At 47.9% G+C, this 22,585-nt stretch overlaps 2 protein-coding genes across 4 annotated transcripts in view; both read right to left on the minus strand.

Moving 5' to 3' along the window:
• mon2 (MON2 homolog, regulator of endosome-to-Golgi trafficking) overlaps nucleotides 1–9,758 on the minus strand; it is a 35,020-nt gene extending 25,262 nt beyond the window's left edge. For 2 of the 3 annotated variants that reach the window (XM_047034915.1, XM_047034913.1), the window contains exons 1-3: nucleotides 9,254–9,758; nucleotides 2,643–2,706; nucleotides 1,590–1,717 (exon numbers count right to left, since the gene is read on the minus strand). In XM_047034915.1, coding sequence (XP_046890871.1) covers nucleotides 1,590–1,717; nucleotides 2,643–2,706; nucleotides 9,254–9,361 — 300 coding nt within the window. In that variant the 5' untranslated portion in view covers nucleotides 9,362–9,758. Of the gene's footprint in view, nucleotides 1–1,589; nucleotides 1,718–2,642; nucleotides 2,707–9,253 lie in introns of those variants that run through there. The other variant, XM_047034916.1, reaches the window with a different exon arrangement.
• A 622-nt stretch (nucleotides 9,759–10,380) lies between these two features.
• The window catches only part of slc6a13 (solute carrier family 6 member 13), an 18,458-nt gene continuing 6,253 nt past the window's right edge, over nucleotides 10,381–22,585 (minus strand). Inside the window, exons 4-15 of the mRNA XM_047034641.1 lie at nucleotides 21,489–21,629; nucleotides 20,787–20,874; nucleotides 20,364–20,496; nucleotides 19,390–19,524; nucleotides 17,386–17,489; nucleotides 14,809–14,933; nucleotides 14,401–14,513; nucleotides 14,175–14,312; nucleotides 13,620–13,722; nucleotides 13,119–13,219; nucleotides 12,643–12,813; nucleotides 10,381–12,286 (exon numbers count right to left, since the gene is read on the minus strand). Coding sequence (XP_046890597.1) covers nucleotides 12,122–12,286; nucleotides 12,643–12,813; nucleotides 13,119–13,219; nucleotides 13,620–13,722; nucleotides 14,175–14,312; nucleotides 14,401–14,513; nucleotides 14,809–14,933; nucleotides 17,386–17,489; nucleotides 19,390–19,524; nucleotides 20,364–20,496; nucleotides 20,787–20,874; nucleotides 21,489–21,629 — 1,517 coding nt within the window. The 3' untranslated portion in view covers nucleotides 10,381–12,121. The remainder of the gene's footprint in view (nucleotides 12,287–12,642; nucleotides 12,814–13,118; nucleotides 13,220–13,619; nucleotides 13,723–14,174; nucleotides 14,313–14,400; nucleotides 14,514–14,808; nucleotides 14,934–17,385; nucleotides 17,490–19,389; nucleotides 19,525–20,363; nucleotides 20,497–20,786; nucleotides 20,875–21,488; nucleotides 21,630–22,585) is intronic.

Here is a 22,585-nt window from a genome sequence, read left to right on the forward strand (position 1 = left end):
GTCACACCACTGAACCAGGAAGAGAGACCTGCTGGAGGGTCACACCACTGAACCAGGAAGAGAGACCTGCTGGAGGGTCACACCACTGAACCAGGAAGAGAGACCTGTTGGAGGGTCACACCACTGAACCAGGAAGAGAGACCTGCTGGAGGGTCACACCACTGAACCAGGAAGAGAGACCTGCTGGAGGGTCACACCACTGAACCAGGAAGAGAGACCTGCTGGAGGGTCACACCACTGAACCAGGAAGAGAGACCTGTTGGAGGGTCACACCACTGAACCAGGAAGAGAGACCTGCTGGAGGGTCACACCACTGAACCAGGAAGAGAGACCTGCTGGAGGGTCACACCACTGAACCAGGAAGAGAGACCTGCTGGAGGGTCACACCACTGAACCAGGAAGAGAGACCTGTTGGAGGGTCACACCACTGAACCAGGAAGAGAGACCTGTTGGAGGGTCACACCACTGAACCAGGAAGAGAGACCTGCTGGAGGGTCACACCACTGAACCAGGAAGAGAGACCTGCTGGAGGGTCACACCACTGAACCAGGAAGAGAGACCTGCTGGAGGGTCACACCACTGAACCAGGAAGAGAGACCTGCTGGAGGGTCACACCACTGAACCAGGAAGAGAGACCTGCTGGAGGGTCACACCACTGAACCAGGAAGAGAGACCTGCTGGAGGGTCACACCACTGAACCAGGAAGAGAGACCTGTTGGAGGGTCACACCACTGAACCAGGAAGAGAGACCTGCTGGAGGGTCACACCACTGAACCAGGAAGAGAGACCTGTTGGAGGGTCACACCACTGAACCAGGAAGAGAGACCTGCTGGAGGGTCACACCACTGAACCAGGAAGAGAGACCTGTTGGAGGGTCACACCACTGAACCAGGAAGAGAGACCTGCTGGAGGGTCACACCACTGAACCAGGAAGAGAGACCTGCTGGAGGGTCACACCACTGAACCAGGAAGAGAGACCTGCTGGAGGGTCACACCACTGAACCAGGAAGAGAGACCTGCTGGAGGGTCACACCACTGAACCAGGAAGAGAGACCTGCTGGAGGGTCACACCACTGAACCAGGAAGAGAGACCTGTTGGAGGGTTACACCACTGAACCAGGAAGAGAGACTTGCTGGAGGGTCACACCACTGAACCAGGAAGAGAGACCTGTTGGAGGGTCACACCACTGAACCAGGAAGAGAGACCTGCTGGAGGGTCACACCACTGAACCAGGAAGAGAGACCTGTTGGAGGGTCACACCACTGAACCAGGAAGAGAGACCTGCTGGAGGGTCACACCACTGAACCAGGAAGAGAGACCTGTTGGAGGGTCACACCACTGAACCAGGAAGAGAGACCTGCTGGAGGGTCACACCACTGAACCAGGAAGAGAGACCTGCTGGAGGGTCACACCACTTCACTTTCAAGACAAGCAACTGGTATTGATTTCAGGGAGTTTGTGTGTGTGACTGTGTTTGCACTGGATTATGTGTGTGTGTGTCTTTGTGTTCTGAGTTTGTTTGCTTGTACCTTTGTTTATTTAGTCTGTGTGCGTGTCTGTCTGGTGTGTGTGTGTGTGTGAGTCTCACCTCCGACACCACCTCGTGGGACATGAGTCGCTGGATTGCAGCCAGACACAGCTGGGTGATCTTGGGCTCCTTGGTGCCACAGCCCATCAGGAAGGGCTGGACCACCTCGGAGCTGTTCTCCTTCAGAGCTGTCCACACACACACACACACCACACACACACACACCACACACACACACACACATACACACACCAGACACAAGACAACCACCAGACACAAGACAAACACACATACACCACACACACACTCAGTTACAGTAAACCATTACAGCATCAACATTGGTACACAGAAACATTCCTTTAGGAAAGCACACAAACACACTAATTGGCCCTAGTAAGTTATGATGCTGAAATACACAAGCCCCAAATGTTGGCAGCTAATCCACAATGCAATACTGAACCACAATGCAATACTGAACCAATCTTAGAGCTCCGAGTGACAGGTCATTATATTTTCATCTCATGTCATTCAACATGCAGGCCTTCCAGGAGCAGTACAGAGCAATCCATCAGGCTGCAGATGCACACCTAGCTGCAGCATTACTATGGATCAAAACCCTGGAACATAATTATGAGTGGGCCGCTGGTTTGCTTACTGAATAATTCCAACCTACTGAAGGGGTTCTCTCTGCAATCACAGAACAAGAACAGCTCTCTGAAGTCCAGACAGCAGCCAGATGGTACCAAATAAGGCATTCCTACCTTCCAAACCGACCACAGATGAACCACACAGGGTCAAAAACTACAACCGGGATCAGTAATGCAGGTGACCATATGCATTCACAGGTATCATTACATTTGCATTTAGTCATTTAGCAGACTCTCTTATCCAGAGCGACTTTCAGTAAGTACAGGGACATTCCCCCCGAGGCAAGTAGGGTGAACTGCCTTGCCCAACGTCATTTCGCACAGCCGGGAATCGAACTGGCGACCTTCAGATTACTAGCCCGATTCCCTAACCGCTCAGCCACCTGACCTCACCTGAGTAGTATCACTACTGCCTGGTCTCCTGGATCCCTCCCTCGCTCCCTCCCTCCCACCCTCGTCCGCTCACCTGCAAGTATTTCCGTATTCCTCGCTGCGATGGTCTTGATCTTCACGATGCCCGACTCTGCCGCCTGGAAACGAAGCAAAGACAGAGACAGACCGTTGGTGGTTCATGGTTTCTCATTGTTCCTCACGGCCAAACTGCCGACTGGGCGTTAACTGCAGCCGCTTATTTCCACAGCATGTTGTCAACTCGTCATCAACACGACACCCTCTCGCTGGGTCGTTTCATTAGCGAAACAGACGAACGTCTGTACCTGCTCAACTGACAACTACCTGGTTTTGTGGGTTGATATTTAATCGAGTAGTCTAGTGAATTAAATTACAGGCCGGTATTCTACCATGGCTATTTAAAAATGGCGGGTTTGTGCAGAATTCTCTCTGACCCGTTAGTATTCTTTTGTGTTTTCACGTCACCTTTTGGTATCGCCCCAGCTCGCTTGGGGCTTTGACGGAGCACACAATCTGAAATGACCCAAAACACCCACAAACTACCAGGTGGTCAGGTACGCTTGATGGAAAACTACAAAAGGCCAGTAGAGGTAGGTTGTGTCGAGCCGTCTCCGCTCAGTAGAATAGCGTCAGAGGATAGCCACTCTCAACATGTTTTAACACCTCCGGTGAGAGAGACTTCACCCCCGTATTGTTCCCGAGAGGGAGCGAGGGAGGAATAAAGGGGATCACTGTGATCAGTCCAATAGAGGGGATCACTGTGATCAGTCCAAAAGAAGGATCACTGTGATCAGTCCAATAGAGGGGATCATTGTGATCAGTCCAATAGAGGGGATCACTGTGATCAGTCCTATAGAGGGATCACTGTGATCAGTCCAATAGAGGGATCACTGTGATCAGTCCAATAGAGGGATCACTGTGATCAGTCCAATAGAGGGGATCATTGTGATCAGTCCAATAGAGGGGATCACTGTGATCAGTCCAATAGAGGGATCACTGTGATCAGTCCAATAGAGGGATCATTGTGATCAGTCCAATAGAGGGGATCATTGTGATCAGTCCAATAGAGGGGATCATTGTGATCAGTCCAATAGAGGGGATCACTGTGATCAGTCCAATAGAGGGATCACTGTGATCAGTCCAATAGAGGGATCACTGTGATCAGTCCAATAGAGGGATCATTGTGATCAGTCCAATAGAGGGATCACTGTGATCAGTCCAATAGAGGGGATCATTGTGATCAGTCCAATAGAGGGATCACTGTGATCAGTCCAATAGAGGGATCACTGTGATCAGTCCTATAGAGGGATCACTGTGATCAGTCCAATAGAGGGATCACTGTGATCAGTCCAATAGTGGGATCACTGTGATCAGTCCAATAGAGGGATCATTGTGATCAGTCCAATAGAGGGGATCATTGTGATCAGTCCAATAGAGGGATCACTGTGATCAGTCCAATAGAGGGATCACTGTGATCAGTCCTATAGAGGGATCACTGTGATCAGTCCAATAGAGGGATCACTGTGATCAGTCCAATAGAGGGGATCACTGTGATCAGTCCAATAGAGGGGATCATTGTGATCAGTCCAATAGAGGGATCACTGTGATCAGTCCAATAGAGGGATCACTGTGATCAGTCCAATAGAGGGGATCACTGTGATCAGTCCAATAGAGGGATCACTGTGATCAGTCCAATAGAGGGATCACTGTGATCAGTCCAATAGAGGGGATCACTGTGATCAGTCCAATTTCAGTCGAAATTGAAACTTGAACAAAGAAGGCTTGCTGACATGTCTGTTGAGAGAAAGAAGATCAGGGCACTGCAGAGAGGTTAGGGAGGGATGGAAAGAGGAAGGAGAGTGAGGAAGGAGAGACCGCTGGGGAAGAGACAAAATAGAAGAAATATAGAAATAGCGGGGGGGGGGGGGGGACAACAACCATGCTGTGTTCAATGTAGTTCAACAGAGACTTCTTTATCTCTCTCTCTCCAGCAGATACAAGTCAAGGCATTCTCTCTCTCCCTCTCTCCCTCTCTCCCTCCCTCCCTCCCTCTCCGTCTCCCTCCCTGTCCCTCTCCCTCTCTCTGTCTCTCTGTGTCTCTGTCTGTCTCTGTCTGTCTCTCTCTCCCTCCCTCCCTCCCTCCCTCCCTCCCTCCCTCCCTCCCTCCCTCCCTCCCTCCCTCCCTCCCTCCCTCCCTCTCTGTCACTCCCTCTCTGTCTCTCTCTCTCTCCCCCCTCTCTCTCCCACATCTCACCCCCTCCCTCCCTGCACAGTCCTGTCGTACTCTCTCTCAACCTCTCTCCCCCCTCTCTCTCCCACATCTCACCCCCTCCCTCCCTGCCCAGTCCTGTCGTACTCTCTCTCAACCTCTCTCCCCCCTCTCTCTCCCACATCTCACCCCCTCCCTCCCTGCCCAGTCCTGTCGTACTCTCTCTCCTTCTCCTGGCCTCATCTCTCATGTTGTTTCTCCTTCCTCCCTCTCTCTCTCTCCTCTCTTCCTGACTCCCCCTCTCTTCCTGATTCCAGTTCTGCGATCATTTCAACATCAGCGGCAACAGCTGGCCGCTCGTAAGCACTTTGAAAACAGCATGTCATTTGGCAACACACAACCAGCAGAGCTTTACTGAGCTCCAAAAGTATCCACATGAGTCATAGCGAGGGGGCAGACCTCCATGGAAAACATTAACAGAGCTTAGGCTGTCTTTTCACACCTCACAAACTACCAATTTACCTTGGAATTACTGTTTAAAAAGAGACTAACAAATTGAAATGTAGTCATTCCAGGCAACGGCCCCAATTGGATGCGAATCTCTGCGCTGGACCTACTTTTTAAACAAGTGACTGTATTCTTCTAGTCCGTGAAAGCACACAGGGCCCTCAGTTTAGCCTATCACAGCCACGTTACTTCCTCATGGCTTTCCAAAATACAAAAAAATAAAAACTAGACTCAAGATTGGTTAGCCTATTTTCTGAGCACGTTTGGATTTCAGACCGAATCTCCGGACAGGAGCTCTTGCTTTACTTGTTTAGCCAACTGGTTCTGCTGGCTCTCCCAGCTACCACCATGTCCCCCTCATATCAGCCAGGACCTGCTGGCGAGGCACAGAGAGGGGGGACGCCACAATACGCCACCTTTTGAACTCCCGGTTACCAGGCAACGAGGCATTACCGGCGGCGGGCGGCGAGGAGACGGCGTCCGGCCTGCCGTCTTAAGTTAATCTTCAAAAAATGTAAAAGTCTCCTTCGCTGCTGTGGCCCTCACCCTAACCCACAGAGCAGAATGAGGCTAGAGGGCCCTAACCCACAGAGCAGAATGAGGCTGGAGGGCCCTAACCCACAGAGCAGAATGAGGCTGGAGGGCCCTAACCCACAGAGCAGCAGCAGAACGAGCTCCGCCTGTCCATCGACCGTGCCTCGAATCCCAGAGCGGCAGGATGGGCCCAGAAGTGGGTCTTCACAAACAAGTTTGGCAACAGACGGATCGTGATGCGTGGCCTTGTCTAAGCAGGCTCTCACATGAGGTGGTGGAGCCGGGGGGAGTTGTGTCGTGAGGAGGGGTGTGGAGCAAGAGCAGGTTTTACTGACACCACAAGCTCTCAGTTCTGGTTTTAACACCTCGGACTCCTCCCTACATTCACCTCTCAAACTACAGAACTTCTTAACGCCGAGAGGCCTTGAAGTCTGATCTTTTTCAGACTTCTGATCAGTTTCTCTCTGGCCCGCCTCTGCAACACTATGCAGGCTGTGTGCGCGGCACAACTGGGAATCTTTTGTCCGTAATGCCGTCTCCACAACAGCGCCAGCAGCAGCGTCACCACAATGTCAAGAAAGCTGAAAGTAAGACTGCCACGTTATTAATAGCCTGTGAGGGTCCTCTGAATCCTTTCACACACTAGCCATTGTGTGTCTGAAAGCTGCTCTCTGTACACCGGCGAAGGCCGCTGTGTTCTGGCACATCTGAAGGATGGATCGCGTGACGAGGAAGATGAGAAACAGACAGATGCCGTCAGAGAAGGGCGAAACACGACTCGGTAAAGAAATGAAAATGGGACAGGGTTGGTGACTGTGGAGATTTTGCACGACGAGATCTGGTCGGCCGGCCACGTCGAAGGGGCACAACGCACAGCGGCTAATGAGAAGCAGGCAGGCAGGATTTTGTTTCCGAAATGTTCAGCCTTGAGTGAAACCATGTGTTCCTAAACCCAACCCGGATATGGAGACATGGTTGCTAGCTCACTAGTGTTTCCATCTCATGCCCTATCACACCCCCTAAAACTCTTTCCTATCCCCAAAAAAGGTTCGGACGGAGCACGACCATCTCCTGCTGGCAGAAGGAGAATGTAGGAGGCCTTTCGTCTGAGAGAATCTACAAGCTCAGCAGACAGGCTCGTCGCAGGTCGCACGCGTTCCCCTTGCCGAGCACAAGGGTCAGATCAGGTCGAAACCAGGCTGTGACCTTCTGAGTTAAAATAAAGTTTAGTTTGAACGCTGATCCATTCGTCTAAGCAACCAACCAGCATGAGCCCTGTTGTGCTGACTTTCTGAAGACACATGCTGGGAAAATTCCACCCTGCAGGTTTTGGAACGGGGCCGCGTGTAATTTCAAGGAGCTTATTCCCTCCTACCCCTCGGTGTACGATTCCGTCAGGCCTTTGAAAAGTTCTGGATCGGCTTGTTATGTCTGCCGACACAAGGCCTACATGACTCGTGTGCAGAGTGGATGTGCGTTTCACCATACAGGCGTTCCTCGCTAGCTGCACCGAGAGCTCCAGCCGGCCTCCGCCAGCGCGCTCACGCATCCAGACTGAGAGGAGGCTGCTGCTGAGCATCTCTCTGTGTTTCCCAGACCAAAGCAATCAGGGTCCAACCCTCCCAGGGCCACACACGGACCAGCAGGATGCCGCTCACGAGAGACGTCTGGCCGTGAGGCTCTGACGTCGATCAAATCAGTGCGTTTCCTGCCTCTCTGCTCCTCTCTCGTAACCCAGACGACCCTGACGGAGGCGTCGCCGTCAGACATGGACCAACAGGATCAGACGCCGTCTCGTATGTCGGTCACAATGACAGGTTTATCTCCTAGTAACAACGGCAGGCGACATCATGAATATGTCCCTAGGCCTCAATGTGTTTCTTATCCAGCTCTGCCTAGGGTCAGAGACGAACGACCTCCTGATTGAAAGTGCGCCTGACAAAGAGATGCTAGTGGGCTTCATCATGGCGTTCCTCCAGACCGTGATAAAACAGTCGGGGTGTGGAAGCTACAACGTCCAGCAATGCTTCGCATTTATTCGGAGGCACCGATGTGGCGGTGTGACCTGCGTTTCAGTGGCACGAGGGCTCATTTGAGTTCTCTGATCCCCCGGGGCAGAAGAGGATTTCCTTTCAACATCTTCGCTAGGTGTCTCTGTGGGAGCTGGTCTGGAGGTAAACAAACCACCTCAGAGTATTGCCTGCTGGCCAGCACGACTGGCCTACCAATACTCTGATCTGGGGCCCACAGGCAACCCAGACTAGACCGTTTCATCTAGGAACACATTCCTGTAGACTACAGAGAACCATCTCTTCTCTGGGAACTATAAATATAGGTAAAGGGATGTGACAGGTATTCAGCTCTATAGCCTAACCCTTTCACCACCCTGATCCACATCTAGATCATTATGATATTCTCTGATTTCTTTGGCTAAGACCCTCAAACAGACAGGTTCTGTCATGGGCCTGTAATTGAACAAAGGTAAATCTGACTGTTCTATTTAAATGTCCATTTGATCAGTGGACGACAAACTGTTGCATCTACTGGCCTCGTCCACAGCCTGGTAGCAATACAGGTTTGCTTTGTTTTGTCAAAGTGAGGTCATGTAGCTAAGGAGTTTCCAAAGTGACTTGCTCAATGAATAGCCAAGTTCAACACTGGTAGCTATATTATGTTTGTCTGTTGTAGGTTTAAGGACAAGAACTATGTCACATCATTTGGCCTATAAACTCCTGTTCTGTTCTCAGATCATGTTGTGATATGAGATGCATCAAAATGTATGTATGAGACAATGCCGATACTCAACACACAACAACAATGCTGTTAATTCACTGTACCGATGCACATCCACTTAACGTAGGCCACATACTCTTCCAATGTTTGTGAATAGCATAACAGTCTATCTTGTAATATCTGGTAATTAAATATTAATTTGACCCTGCCCTGTACCGTTATGCAAGACGTCAAGCAATTTTTGACAGTACTCAGCCTATACACAATACGTAAACACTATTCTTCCACGCTGCTCACACATCACCTGGTGAGATATTTGGATGCCACGCTGTCTTAGTCTTTGTGATACAACATCGTTCAGCTCCAAGTATGGGATATACTAACGTTACACATCATTATTACGAGTCATCCTGTCCTTCTCTTATTTGTATAAAATCCAATTTGACAATAGAACCGATGCCATACAATGGCACTGCAGTCATGCAGCAGGCACAACTGTCCTGAAAGATCGACACGCTCCCAATTCACATCCCAAGCCCCGCATCCCTGTGTGGCAGCAGCATTCGTATGCTTATATAAACTAGTGGCGAGGTGGATAATAGATCACATTAGTTATTGTCGTATATGATTGACTGATTGACTAGAGCTAATATTGTTATATAGTCGGAAAGCCAGATAACTACCTCTTTCACCGGAGGGAATTTCTTTTTGCATTCCATGGATAGAGACCGCAGATCCGTCTGCATGTTCTCAAGCAATTTCTTTATCGCCTCTGGACTACTGGTCGACATTTTGACGATGACTTCAACCAAAATGTAAAAAAAATATCAAAATAATAAGGAATGCAGTTGCAATCCTAAAATATGCCCGGCCTATTGATTCGCCACCTTTAAAAAAAGAAAAACGCCGTGGACCTCCTCACAAGCGTCCATTGACACAATATTCCACTTTTCTGCTTCGCCCTGCCCGTCCGTATGGAGAATTGAAGCAATGACAAGGGCATATGTTTCTCCTTAATAAAGGGTTTATAAGTTATTTTCATGAATTATCATAATTATCTCTATACTAGATAGCGGTGCGGTTTAACAGCGTCTAAATGTGTTCTTTTCAGATGTAGCTAGGTTTCACGGCTACTGTCACCATTGCCAGCTCCGCTTCAATCCCACAATGCACTGGTAGACATTGACACGTCATTTCGACTTCCGTAAACAGTGACGATTTCGTCCGCAGGGTTACAGTGACCTCTAGTGGACATTAAATTCACAGACACGAACACTTCTGCATTTAAATTGTATTCATTGAACTGACGCTTTTACCCAAAGTGAAGTACAAATAGTGCATGTAGAAAGTACAGCAGAAATCAAAGATCCGAAGTGCATTGTTCTGATAGTATTTCGGTGGTTATGGTCAAGAGAATACTGTAGAAATTATATCCTTGATTTTCTGAGGTAGGCTACTTTATTCACTATTTGAATATTGCTTTGGGTTAAAGCGCCAGAAAACACGCACACACACACATTCACATTTTGCTATTCAGCTCAATTAAAATAAACGTTATGTTTGATATCTTATATTTCTCTTTCACTTTTAGCCAGTAAGTGTTCCGCCACGCACGCAATTATTCTTTAGACAAGTTTGCCAGGGTTTTTCAGACAACAGTATCGAGAAGTTGAAGTTGTAGAGTAATTGTAGAGAAAATTCTACATTTTCTCAAGCGTCTGACACGTTTTACGTCAGTAGGACTGTACATTGACGATGATCATGTGACATAGAATATTTAAACATACAAGTGACGCTTATTTTCTTCAAAACTTTTAATATAAATGTTCTTATTTTACAATGTCAGTTGTAATACATTTGTACTGTACTCAGCTTTGCATCTCTGAGACATGCCACTTGGCAGTTTTTTATGAACCCTGTTAGTGCAAATGTTTATAGTAGGCTATGTATTTAATAAATTGTTATATCTCACCACAAACTACACTACAATGTAAATCATGAATCCAAACTCTGCGAACATGCAAGAAAACGCACCCAGTTCCCTAGCAACCCAGACCACGTTGTTGAGAGGACTGTCAGACATCTACACATTTTAAAATATGTGCCGCCCTCTGTTACTAGTGTGGCTTCATACAACACACACAGCAAAAACCGTTTGTACACAAATGCAATATTTCCGACAACTTTGTTCTAACTACATTCATCGTTTGATTTATCAATGTTGGCCTTTTTGGAAATATACACAATAAAACTTTTGAATCCAAACAACACACAATGTGGGCAAGACTTCAATATTTTTTCATTTCATTATTTGAGAAAGTAATAATTCCACAGTACTTAGAAAAATGCTCAAACCCAATGATTACATAACAGTCCAAGTAAGGTTTTGCATCAAAAGCAGTACATTTGAATCCAGCCATAATAACCCCAGGGTAGCATAGCTTATTCAAATAGCCTCTGGTTGAATAAAGACAATCAACTTCATGATGAACAAGGTTATGATGCACAAGTTGTAATTTATATATATATATATATATATTTTACGTACAACAAAAAAGGCATAAAACTAAACAAGCATGAAAAGAGAATAGTGTTTGTTGGCATGAACAACTTTTTTTCCTGATTGTGTAGGTCTTTTACATATTAAGTTCTATCTTAACCACATAAGAGAAAAAAAAATACTGAATACTAATTCAGTGGAGTGTGCACATTTAAAATGTATCTTCACCAAAAAATATATTGAAATGTGAATCCTATATTCATGTAACCCCGTGTTTTCAGTTATATATTTAATGCCATATTCGGATCTTCCTCTATGCTACACTAAACTATGATGTCGCCGCAACACAACTAGATGCAGCTCAATTACAATACATTCAAAAATAAACAGAACACCTAAAGATACTGAAAGAACAATAAGCATATTTTACAGGCAAACAAGGAACTGAAACGGCCAATGTCAAAGCAGTTCCAACTCGATTCATGAATCGGAATGAATTCAAGTGAACTTTAAGGATTGTGCATAAATGCATCAACACTTTCTTCCATGCCAGTTAGCCTTTTGCGACTTATTACACCATATGCCTAACATCAAATCACAAATATGCAAGTAAACAACAACAACTACAATGCTTCCTTAGAAAGCAGATGTGATCATGGAAACAGCCTCAGCCCCAGGGTGAGTCACGACAAGGTCTGCTCAACTGCCATGGGTGGACCAACTAGCAACAAATAAAAACATGTATCTTTTCTAGTTCACAGACCCCAAAGGGTGCAGAAGTGCGATCGACTTCTGCATGAAGTGGAAGTGGCTAAGTCACAGGACGACGGCTTCATGCGAGTGTGTATACGAAGCAGCAAACGGAAAGTTCCAGAAATACAGTAGTCTGTGCCGAGAGGACCAGGAGAGCGGAGACGCCACAGCACCGGAGCTGATAGGACTGTCTTGTCCTGTGTGAGGTATTAAAGAGACAAACTAAGATGGGGTCTGGGCCACGTCGGGGGACAGACACACGAGACCTGCTGGATCGAGCCTCCTCCGCAGGCCACCTCTAGCAGTGGGACTCCTTCTCGCTGACGGGGAAGTAGCCGTCCTTGGTGGGGGCTCCTCTCTGCCGGGGGCCGTCCCCGTCGGAGGCAAACATGGCCAGCAGCTTCTTCTGCTCACGCTTGGTTTTGGGTAAGTCGTCAGAGGGCGTGGTGAGGACTTGAAGACGCTGCAGCAGAGGAAGTCAGTATCAGTGTTTGGAGAACCTTGGCATGGCTTAGAGGTTTGGGGTTAGAGTGTAGGAGTTAGAGGTAAGAGTGTAGGGGTTAGAGGTTAGAGTGTAGGGGTTAGAGGTTAGGGTTTAGAGGGGTTACCAAAACCCTAACCCTAGATCACATTGTTCATTTTCTTCACATTTTTGCATTGAATATCAAAGAACGACAACTATGTGGTCATGATGGTTAACATGCTAGGCATGCTAGGCATGCTAGGCATGCTAGGCATCAAATAAGGAGCAAATGAATGTGCTGCATGTGTGTAGATTTTAGCTTGGAGCACAACGTGTCCTGTTCACGTGGATCTCACCTCTTTCAAGGTGCCCTCGGTAGTCCACAGTTTATGGATCATCCAGAGCGGGATGCACAGCATGGAGGACATGGCCAGGACCCAGCCCAGCCCGTAACCCCACCCAGGATACTCATACTCGTTATTGTACTTCAGAGGGGTGTACTTGATCAGGGAGAAGGCAAAGGTTCCCTGCAAAAGCAGATACATTTAATATGGGGCGGAGCTTTTTTTTCAAATGTGGGTGGAAGGAAGTTTTTTAGTGAAGCGTACAGCCCTGCATTTACTTTTGCGGTGTCCCTCTGCTGTTGTTTGGGTTTAAAAGGAGCAAAACTCTCAAGCAGTTGTATAATCTTTGCAGAGTGTAAGCTGGTATTTCATTGCTTTTTAATTGGGTTTCAGAGCAACCACTGGGAGACGCTGCTTCCTCACAGGAACAGTTGAGCTGATGGGAACAGAATTTACAACTTTGAAAATGTCAAATGAACGTTACTTACAAAACAAGTGGCCGGGGTGAAGAACATCCAGCAGTATTTGATGACAGGACTCGGACGGTAGCCTATCATGTCTTCAATATTGTCATAAAATCGGTCTGCGCCTTTGTTCAGGAAATGATAGAGAGAGAAAAAATAAGTCCTAACCCTTGTGTAGCAAAGATGCAAATAGCAGTTTAGGCAAATACGGACTGAGCTGGAAGTAGTCTGCATGAAAACCCCTTCAACCTTCCGCACAAGACTCACTTCAAGGACATGAAACAACATCAATTATGTCCCTCAATAACTTTTTCTTATGATTTTACTAAACAACAACAAAACGGAATACATTTCTTAGTTATCAAGGATAAAAACAAGAGGCTGAAAAGTTTCTATGGAGCGACCCAGTGCTGGAAGCTAGTGTTGGGATGATTGTCCTGAATGTTATCTGAAAAAAAGAGCCCCATTGTTTCATTAATACACCCCCTAAACCAGTCCCTGCATAACTTGGACGTGAACACTCACCATAAACCCAAGCAATGCAAACAGTCTCAAAGACAGCCACAAAGAGCAGGCACATTCCACTGGCAGCATAGTAGTCAAAGAGCTGGAAGACATACATGCCACCCTGAGGAGCACAATAAACAGAGGAAACACATGTTAACAAGCAAGCAGTGAGGCAAACTGTGAAGGTCACTAACTGGATTCCAGTTCGTCCCTAGAAGACTCATCTCCCAGACAGAATTAGCTCATAAAAAGCTCATAATATTAATGCTGTAGGTACGTGTTTAATACTTGGGCCCCCTATGAACATCAAGAACATGGCTCTTGTAGAGTAAATGCAACAGGTACAAATCTCTCCCAGGACTTGTGTGTGTTCTTAAAGTGAGCTTACCAACCAGTATGTTAGTTGGTTTCTATGGGCGTGTGTGAAGCCCTGTCAAGGTGACATTGCTTGTAAAAAGGGCTACACAAATAAATATGATTTGATTTGGATGACACGCATAACTGCAGGGATTTCGACTATCCTGGTGCATGTGTGGGACCTGTGGAGTGCCCCTAGGTGGCGCTGTGGCGTACCTCAGTCAGCATGATGAGGCCCATGAGGAAGGATACGATGGCCACACCCAGGATGAAGAGTTCCCGGCGGTTCTTACGGCGGAAGGTGGAAGGATACATGTCTACCATGGCTGTCACCAGGCTCTCCACACACACAAACTAGGGCCACGGAGAGAAGAGAGGTGCTACATGAATAGGCGGACACAGGAAGTGTGCGTGTGCAGGGGAAGGGACGTGCCAGGCTGACCTGGCTATCAAGGCCGAGCAGGACGATCATGATGAAGAAGAAGCAGGCCCATAGAGGGGAGAAGGGCATCATGGACACTGCTCGGGGGTAGGCTATGAAGGCCAAACCAGGTCCTGGGAATTACAGAGAAGTTTCCAATAGTGTTAAAACTCTGACTTACAACACAACATAGACTCTAGACATCAGGACTGGCAAACATTAACAGTCACTCAAGAACAGATAATGGCCCACTGTGGTAGAGAGGAGTGGGTTTCTGGAGCTGCAGTGCTGGACATGTACAGGGTGTTCTCCTGTTTGGGTGCATGCATGAGTGATACTGGACAGGAAGTGCTGGACAAGAAGTGCTGGACAGGAAGTGCTGGACAGGAAGTGCTGAGCGTGTGTGGGAGACCCGGGAGCACCACTGACCAGACTCGGCCACCTCTGAGATGGGAACGTTCTGCTCAAACGACATGAAGCCCAGGATAGAGAAGATGGCAAAGCCTGCCACGAAGCTGGTCCCGCTGTTCAGGAAGCACAGCGCGATGCAGTCCCTGGAACCACCGGAGAGACACATTTAAAGGCACGGTGGGCAATATTGTTGAGAAGCACTTTTTGTCATATTTGCCAAAAGTAACATCAAGTCTTGATAGCAATACTGTAATAAACAGGACAGATCATTTAGGGGTACCCTGACTGCTAGCTTCACGCAACTTGTCTAGCCTGCCTTTAAGTCCCTGCAAACACAGGAGAGGCACACGAGACGAGGAGTTTGGAATAGGTGTGACGGGTACGTAACAGCTGTAGCCACGCTCCGTCACGACAAGGCTCGTTCGCCACTCACTTGGCTCGAACGCACGACCTCCGACTTGCCAAGCGTGACCACTACCAGCTACGCTAAAGAAAGAGCTAGCTCTTCCTTGACGCGGGTGGCCTGTTACATACAGTGCCCTCCAAAAGTATTGGAACAGTGAGGCGAATTCCTTTATTTTTGCTGTAGACTGAAAACATTTGGGCTTGACATCAAATAATGAACGTGAGACCAGAGATCAACGTTTCAGCTTTTATTTCCAGGTATTTACATCAGGATCTGATGCACAACTAAGAAAATATCACATTTTGTTTGAATCCACCCATTTGTCATGTGATCAAAAGTATTGGAACAGATATACTTAAAACATATTTAAGTGAATAAGACTTAATATTTAGTTGCAAATCCTTTGCTTTCAATAACTGCAGCAAGTCTGTGACCCATTGACGTCACCAAACTTTTGCATTCTTCCTTTTTGATGCTTTCCCAGGCTTTCACTGCAGCCTCTTTCAGTTGTTGTTTGTTTTGTGGGGTTCCTCCCTTCAGTCTCCTCTTAAGCAGGTAAAATGCATGCTCTATAGGGTTTAAGTCTGGAGATTGACTTGGCCAGTCTAATACCTTCCATTTCTTGCCCCTGATGAACTCCTTTGTTGTTTTGGCAGTGTGTTTTGGGTCGTTATCTTGCTGCATGATGAAGGCTCTGCCAATCAGTTTGGTTGCATCTTTCCTTAAATTGGCAGACAAAATGTTTCTGTAGACTTCCGAGTTCATTTTGCTGCTGCCATCATGTGTTACATCCTCAATGAAGATTAATGAGCCCGTCCCAGAAGAAGCCATGCAAGCCCAAGCCATGACATTACCTCCACCGTGTTTCACAGATGAGCTTGTGTGTTTGGGATCATGAGCAGTTCCTTTCTTTCTCCAAACTTTAGCCTTTCCATCACTTTGGTAAAAGTTAATCTTTGTCTCATCAGTCCATAAAACTTTGTCCCAGAATTTTTGAGGTTCATCTCTGTACTTTTTGGCAAATTCCAGCCTGGCCTTCCTATTCTTCTTGCTAATGAGTGGTTTGCATCTTCTGGTGTAGCCCTTGTACTTTTGTTCATGAAGTCTTCTGCGAACAGTAGATAGTGATACCTTCACTCCTGCCATCTGGAGGTTGTTGCTGATCTCACTAACAGTTGTTTTAGGGTCTTTCTTTACAGCTCTTACAATGTTTCTGTCATCAACTGCTGATGTTTTCCTTGGTCTACCTGTTCGACGTCTGTTACTTAGTACACCAGTAGTTTTCTTCTTCTTCAGGACATTCCAAATGGTTGTACTGGCTATGGCCAATGTTTCTGCAATGGCTCTGATTGATTTTCCATCTTCTCTAAGACTCACAATTGCTTGTTTTTCACCCAAAGACAGCGCTCTGGTTTTCATGTTGTTTTCACCTCTGAATACAGTCTGCATAGACAAAACCTATCTTACCCAATCTGAACCTGAGTGTAGACATTCAGTGGTATTTATTGATTGAATAATGTATGTAATAGGACACACCTGGGCAACAAAACACACCTGTCAGTCACATGTTCCAATACTTTTGCTCACGTGACAAATGGGTGGGTTCGAACAAAAAGGTGATATTTTCTAATTTGTGCATCAGATCCTGATGTAAATACCTGGAAATAAAAGCTGAAACGTTGATCTCTGGTTTCACATTCATCGTTTGATGTCAAGCCCAAATGTTTTCAGTCTACAGCAAAAATAAAGGAATTGGCCTCACTGTTCCAATACTTTTGGAGGGCACTGTACCTGAGGAGCGAGTTTCACGGTTCTAACTCCCTTACAGAGGCAACCTGTTTTTGTTTATTTTTTTATTTCCTTTTATTTATCGTGCCTACTCCAATTTACCGGCTACTATGACTAATAAACTAACATGGGCTAGTATGTTCTTAGATGGACAGATCCAGGTAAAGTTTCACGCTTCATTTATTAATCATTGTCATGTGTAAGCAGTAAGGACCGACAAAATACAAGGTTGATCCCTCGACATGGAAACCCGCCCTCCCAACGTGCTTATCACGGTATGAAGCCGTACAAAAAGATTCCTTTGGCTGAATCCTATCACAAATACCGTGCTTATTGTTATCAAAAGCTGCCAAGGTCGATCTTTTATGTCCATCACACCACCGTTGGGGTTGGTCTCTGACCTGTAGCAGTTGTTGTTGTACTTGTTGTAGCTCCCCAGTGCGGTGAGGCAGCCCAGACAGATGGCGTAGGAGAAGAAGATCTGAGTCCCAGCGTCCATCCACACCTGACCGGAGAAGAGGACCACAAACACAGAGACACGTCAGGCTCAAGGAACAGCAGACAGAACTGCACCACACACACCACCAAACACACAAGTCCCTTGAGTAGCTTTCCAAGGCCTAATCCCCCACAGGTCTAGATTTGGTTGGATGATATTACGTCTTCTAACTGTTGACCTTCACGAAACGAGAAAGTAATGTGGCGGCATCAGGATTTCAATGTAAAAACTGTTTTAGTATTTCCTCCAGCTCTGAGGTTGTTTCACGGAGACCGATGAAGCTAGTATACATTATTCTCTGGTTTCTTCCGGTAAGGTTCACAAGGACTGTTCAAACAATCACACCCCGGGGGGTGTCGCTGTGGAACCAGCCAGGGTCACTTCGTCTTGAACCCATGATGACCTTTGTGGCCCTTTTCATGATGCTATTTCAGCCTGCGCCTGTTCCCACCGTCGTCAAGCCCTCCTCTCGCTGTAACACATGGCATTGTTGGCCTCTCATCACCCCATTTCTGCTCGGTGCCAATCTTCACCTCCCAGCCGGTCCAAACACTCTCCACCCCCCCAACATAAGTCCCAAACCCAGGCTCTCACCCCCTCCTCCTCCTCCCCCTCCTCACCCCCAGGCTCTCACCCCCTCCTCCTCCTCCCCCTCCTCAGCCCCAGACTCTCACCCCCTCCTTCTCCCCCTCCTCACCCCCAGGCTCTCACCCCCTCCTCCTCCTCCTCACCCCCAGGCTCTCACCCTCTCCTCCTCCTCCTCACCCCCAGGCTCTCACCCCCCCTCCTCCTCCTCACCCCCAGATTCTCACCCCCTCCTCCTCCTCCACCCCTAACAATGTCAGACTGGCACTCTGCTTTTCTATCTCTATGGGCTTCCTCGCGCCAAGTGTGGTACTTTTCCACGAGCCTGTGAACACCAGAGCACAGTTCCAGTCCCAATGAGGGCACTCTTTGTTCTCGCAATTGGGTGAAAGTAGGCCCAGGAGCGACGGGGGCACGTTTCAGATTCCTGGCGGCCAATCAGAGCCTCTGATTAAGCCGGCCGAGCTACAGAAGCTCAGGCCACAGCCACAAAGGCAGATGTTCTCAAGAAAGCAACTCGGAGCAAACTTGTCTTTGCCTGCACACACACTTACACACAAGCACACACACAGACATAGAGGCTTGTATTCATCCCGGTGAGACCTCCAAGGCTTTAAAGAGGGGCACTCATTTTTTCGTTTTCGGGTGTTACTGAACGACGGGTGCCAAAATGGAGAAGTGGTTGCGAAATAGCATTCTCTCTGTTTCCTCAGCAGAGTGGGGGAGTCTGGGAGCTGCGCTGACTGCATTCCTCCTGCCCCTGTTCACCCTCGCCTGTCCCCCCCGCACCACTTGTAAAGTAGTTCCCAATCCCAGCCTCAGGGATTTGGTACTACCAGGACCAAGTGATAACCTTGTAGCCTTGCTAATATACCCCTACTGTACGGTTGTGATCAGCCAAGTCATTTTCGGTTCATAGTGTTTATTTAAGGCACATTGACTCAGTCCCTTCCACCATCCTCATGCCTGTATGTATGCCCACGGAAAAGTACCGTCTCCCTGAAGAGACAATCCCGTTGGCTCAGACAAGATTCAGAAGCTGTGCCTCAAGAAGAGTTAATTAATAAGTAATGCCAAGAGGAATATGGGGGGGCATGAGGATCGTTTGCACGGCAGTGTTTAGGCAGCGCCGTCAGAGTGAACACACACAGTTTTGCGGATGTTCGTTTGTGACTCTGGCGAGCTAGGCGATGGACCGGCGAAGCACCGCAGTAGGAGAATGTAAGTTCACGTGACGGAAAAGTTCAGTTGTTCGTTTCGGACCGTTGTATGTGACAGACGTGTACAGAAGGAGCGCATGTAAAGTGAACGCTGAGCGTACCTGTGGGTCCTTCAGTCTGCTCAGGTCAGGGTACAGGTAGAACTCAATCCCCCTAGACGCCCCTGGCAGAGTCACGCCTCTGATCAGGAGGATCACCAGCATGGCGTATGGGAAGGTCGCCGTGAAGTACACCACCTGGGGAAGCAATCAAAACACGGGTTGGATTGTTTTTTCCGAACTGTCTGGTTGAGGGCTTACCCCAGTTGACTTGGGTGGCCTGGGTTCAAATCTGGCCTGGGTCATTTGTTGCATGTCTTCCCTTGTCTCTGTCTCTCTCTCTCTCTCTCCCTGCCTTTCCTGACATACTGCTTCTTATGGCATTCATTAAAGGGGCCTTGGAGCACGTGCAAACATTTTCTCAAGGACGTCCTTGACTGTCACTCTCTCCCATCAACACATCAGCCTCTGAACTGACTTTTCAAGTCTTCTGTCAGACGGGTCTCATACCGGATTTCATTTAAGGGTTAGAGTGGTTTGAGTGGTTAGAGTTTGTGAAATGGAACTGTGTGGAAGTGGTGTGAAACTGCCTTGTACTGCTGGTGTTGAGTGAGAAGAGGGGGAGGGAGAGAGAGGGGGAGAGGGGGAGAGAGAGTGGGAGAGAGGGGGGGAGGGAGAGGGAGGGGGAGAGGGGGAGGGAGAGAGAGGGGGAGGGAGAGAGAGAGAGTGGGAGAGAGGGGGGGGGAGGGAGGGAGAGAGAGGGGGAGGGAGAGAGAGAGGGGGATAGAGTGGGGGAGGGAGGGAGAGGGGGAGAGAGAGAGAGGGGGAGTGGGAAAGAGAGGGGGAGGGAGAAAAAGAGAGAGGGGGGGGAGGGAGAGGGAGAGGGGGAGGGAGAGAGAAAAAAAAACAGAGGCATAGAAAGAGAAAGAAAGAGGGAGAGAAGAAAGAGGCAGAGAGAGAGGGAGAGACAGAGAACGAGAGAGAGAACGAGAGGGAGCGACACAGACAGAAAGATTGTGAGGTTGTTGGAGCTGCACCTTCCCAGTGGACTTGACTCCCTTCCAGATGCAGAAGTAGCAGATGACCCAGGCAATGGCAAGGCACAGAACAAGGTCCCAGTTCAGAGAGCCGATCTGATCGATGCCTGACGAGATACGGAGAACCCTGCGTCTGCACACACACACGCACACATCTTATAATGCACACCTGCAGTACGTGTACTGAAATGACTACCTTTACCATAAAACAACACACACTCTCTACGTATTTGACGCCTGAATGGATCGCCCCCAAATTCAAATGTAACCCCCCCCCCCCCCCCACATGCTAGTTTCGATCTCTTCATTTCCGCACATAAAGAAATCAAATCCTTTGACAAGAAAACAAGAAGTGAGTCTGAGGAGGCGTCGGCTGCCCGCCGGGCCCCTCCAGAGCGGGAGGACCGGCCTTCCAACACTTACTCCCAGAACTCGATGACAGGAGAGGTGCCGTTCACATGGGGGGCTTGATTGATGGAATCATTCCTCCTCTGAAACTCCACACAAGATTCTTGAAAAGGAAGAAAACAAAACCCAAAAAAAGGACATTGAACAAGAAGTCCAAGGCTTTGTGGAGGTTTCCAGGGGAAACACGAAACGAGAATTACAACGCTTCCGTCAACTTTGATGGAAGCTGAAATGTGACTGAGCTAAAGGGATCTGAACCAGCCTGGGCACCATTCTCCCACAGCCATGTCTAAAAACTGTGCGGATCGGACTGTGGAAGGCTGTGTTGAAAGGCTTCATAGACCCCTAAACAATGTCTTAGCCTTTCAACAACAACAAAAAGGTTGAATGGCATAATATTGAGACGTGAGGGAGGGAGGGCTTTAGTGGGTTCCTGCGTAAACAAGTGGTCCACAGTTAGGGAGAGAGATGGAGGAATTTTCTAGTCAGTTTAACAAATGCCAAACAAAATGGAGGCCAAGAATGGTGTACAGATCGCAAACCACATCGCAGACAATCTCACACCATGCATGACCCCGGTAAACATTAAACATTACAGACGATAGACCATGTTTATAATTGTTCTGACTCTACATTTAAGGGGGGCACAAGGGGGTCCAAGCTTGTTGTCACAGGGGCCCTGCCACCCCCCCCCCCCCCCCGACGCTTTCCTCTCACCTGTGTTCCAGGTGTTGTTGCAGGAGGCCCAGGGCAGATCCCAGGTGAAGGAGTGGGACAGGTAGAAGATGGCCCAGGCCAGCACGACGATGTAATAGAAGTTCAACAGCGCCACGATCACCTGGGTGGCATAGCCCACTCCTGTAACATCGGAAAACAACGGACACTAAATAAATGACATTTTGAAAGAATAGCAGTCGGGAGATTTCCCGAACAACATTAAAACGGCTGCGGCATAATGAAAAAAACAAACATATATATATATATATATATAATAATAATACACGGTTGTGGGCCGGTCTGCATCCCAGCTGTTTTTCAGTCCCAGTCCAGACCTGGCTGAAAGCAGTCGTGGTTTTAAGCACGGGCGAACCGGGGCGGCAATTTCCCAAGTGCATCAAATTAAATAAACCCTGCCGCTATCCTTGAGTTTCAAGCGCACTACTAGCACACGGTGCCAACCGCAACACGTCATATATCTGTGTTGTGGTTGGCGGGGGTGGGGGGGTGCTAAACCTTGCCCGGGGTGCCAAATGTGCTAGGACCGCCACTGGCTGAAAGGATAACGTGTTAATGTTAAGCCCAACATGTCACAACAAATCCGTAAAAGGTCAAATGAAATGCTTGGCGAATTGCAGCTGCATAATTGACAGGCAAGACTTGTAAAGACTTGAGGTGAAGAGTTGTAAAGATACTGTTCTGAACAGAGTAGAAACTACGTGTTGCGTAACCAGCCAAGGTATTGCATGCTGTCCCATTCAATTCTCTCCATGATTTATGTATGAATGACTGCAGTCATTTTGTGCTAACTGGGGCCCAGCTAAATGATGAAAGCGAAGGAATATTATGAAGGAAGCCAGTGTTGGTGGCGTGCCAGCCAATCCATCCACACCAACCTCCCCCCTCTCCACACTGGCATGAACGCACGGATGTACACACACACGCAGACATAGCAGTCAGATTTGCTAAAAGATCCTTTGATTCTATTCGGATTCTTTGCAGACATCGGATCATTAGCCCATGTAGGCATCCATGTTAGCGAACAATGAACAAACTCGGCCTTTGCAACCGTGACATAACTCCGACAAAGCGACACA

Source organism: Hypomesus transpacificus, chromosome 14 (assembly GCF_021917145.1).
Source record: "Hypomesus transpacificus isolate Combined female chromosome 14, fHypTra1, whole genome shotgun sequence".
Taxonomy (NCBI): domain Eukaryota; kingdom Metazoa; phylum Chordata; class Actinopteri; order Osmeriformes; family Osmeridae; genus Hypomesus; species Hypomesus transpacificus.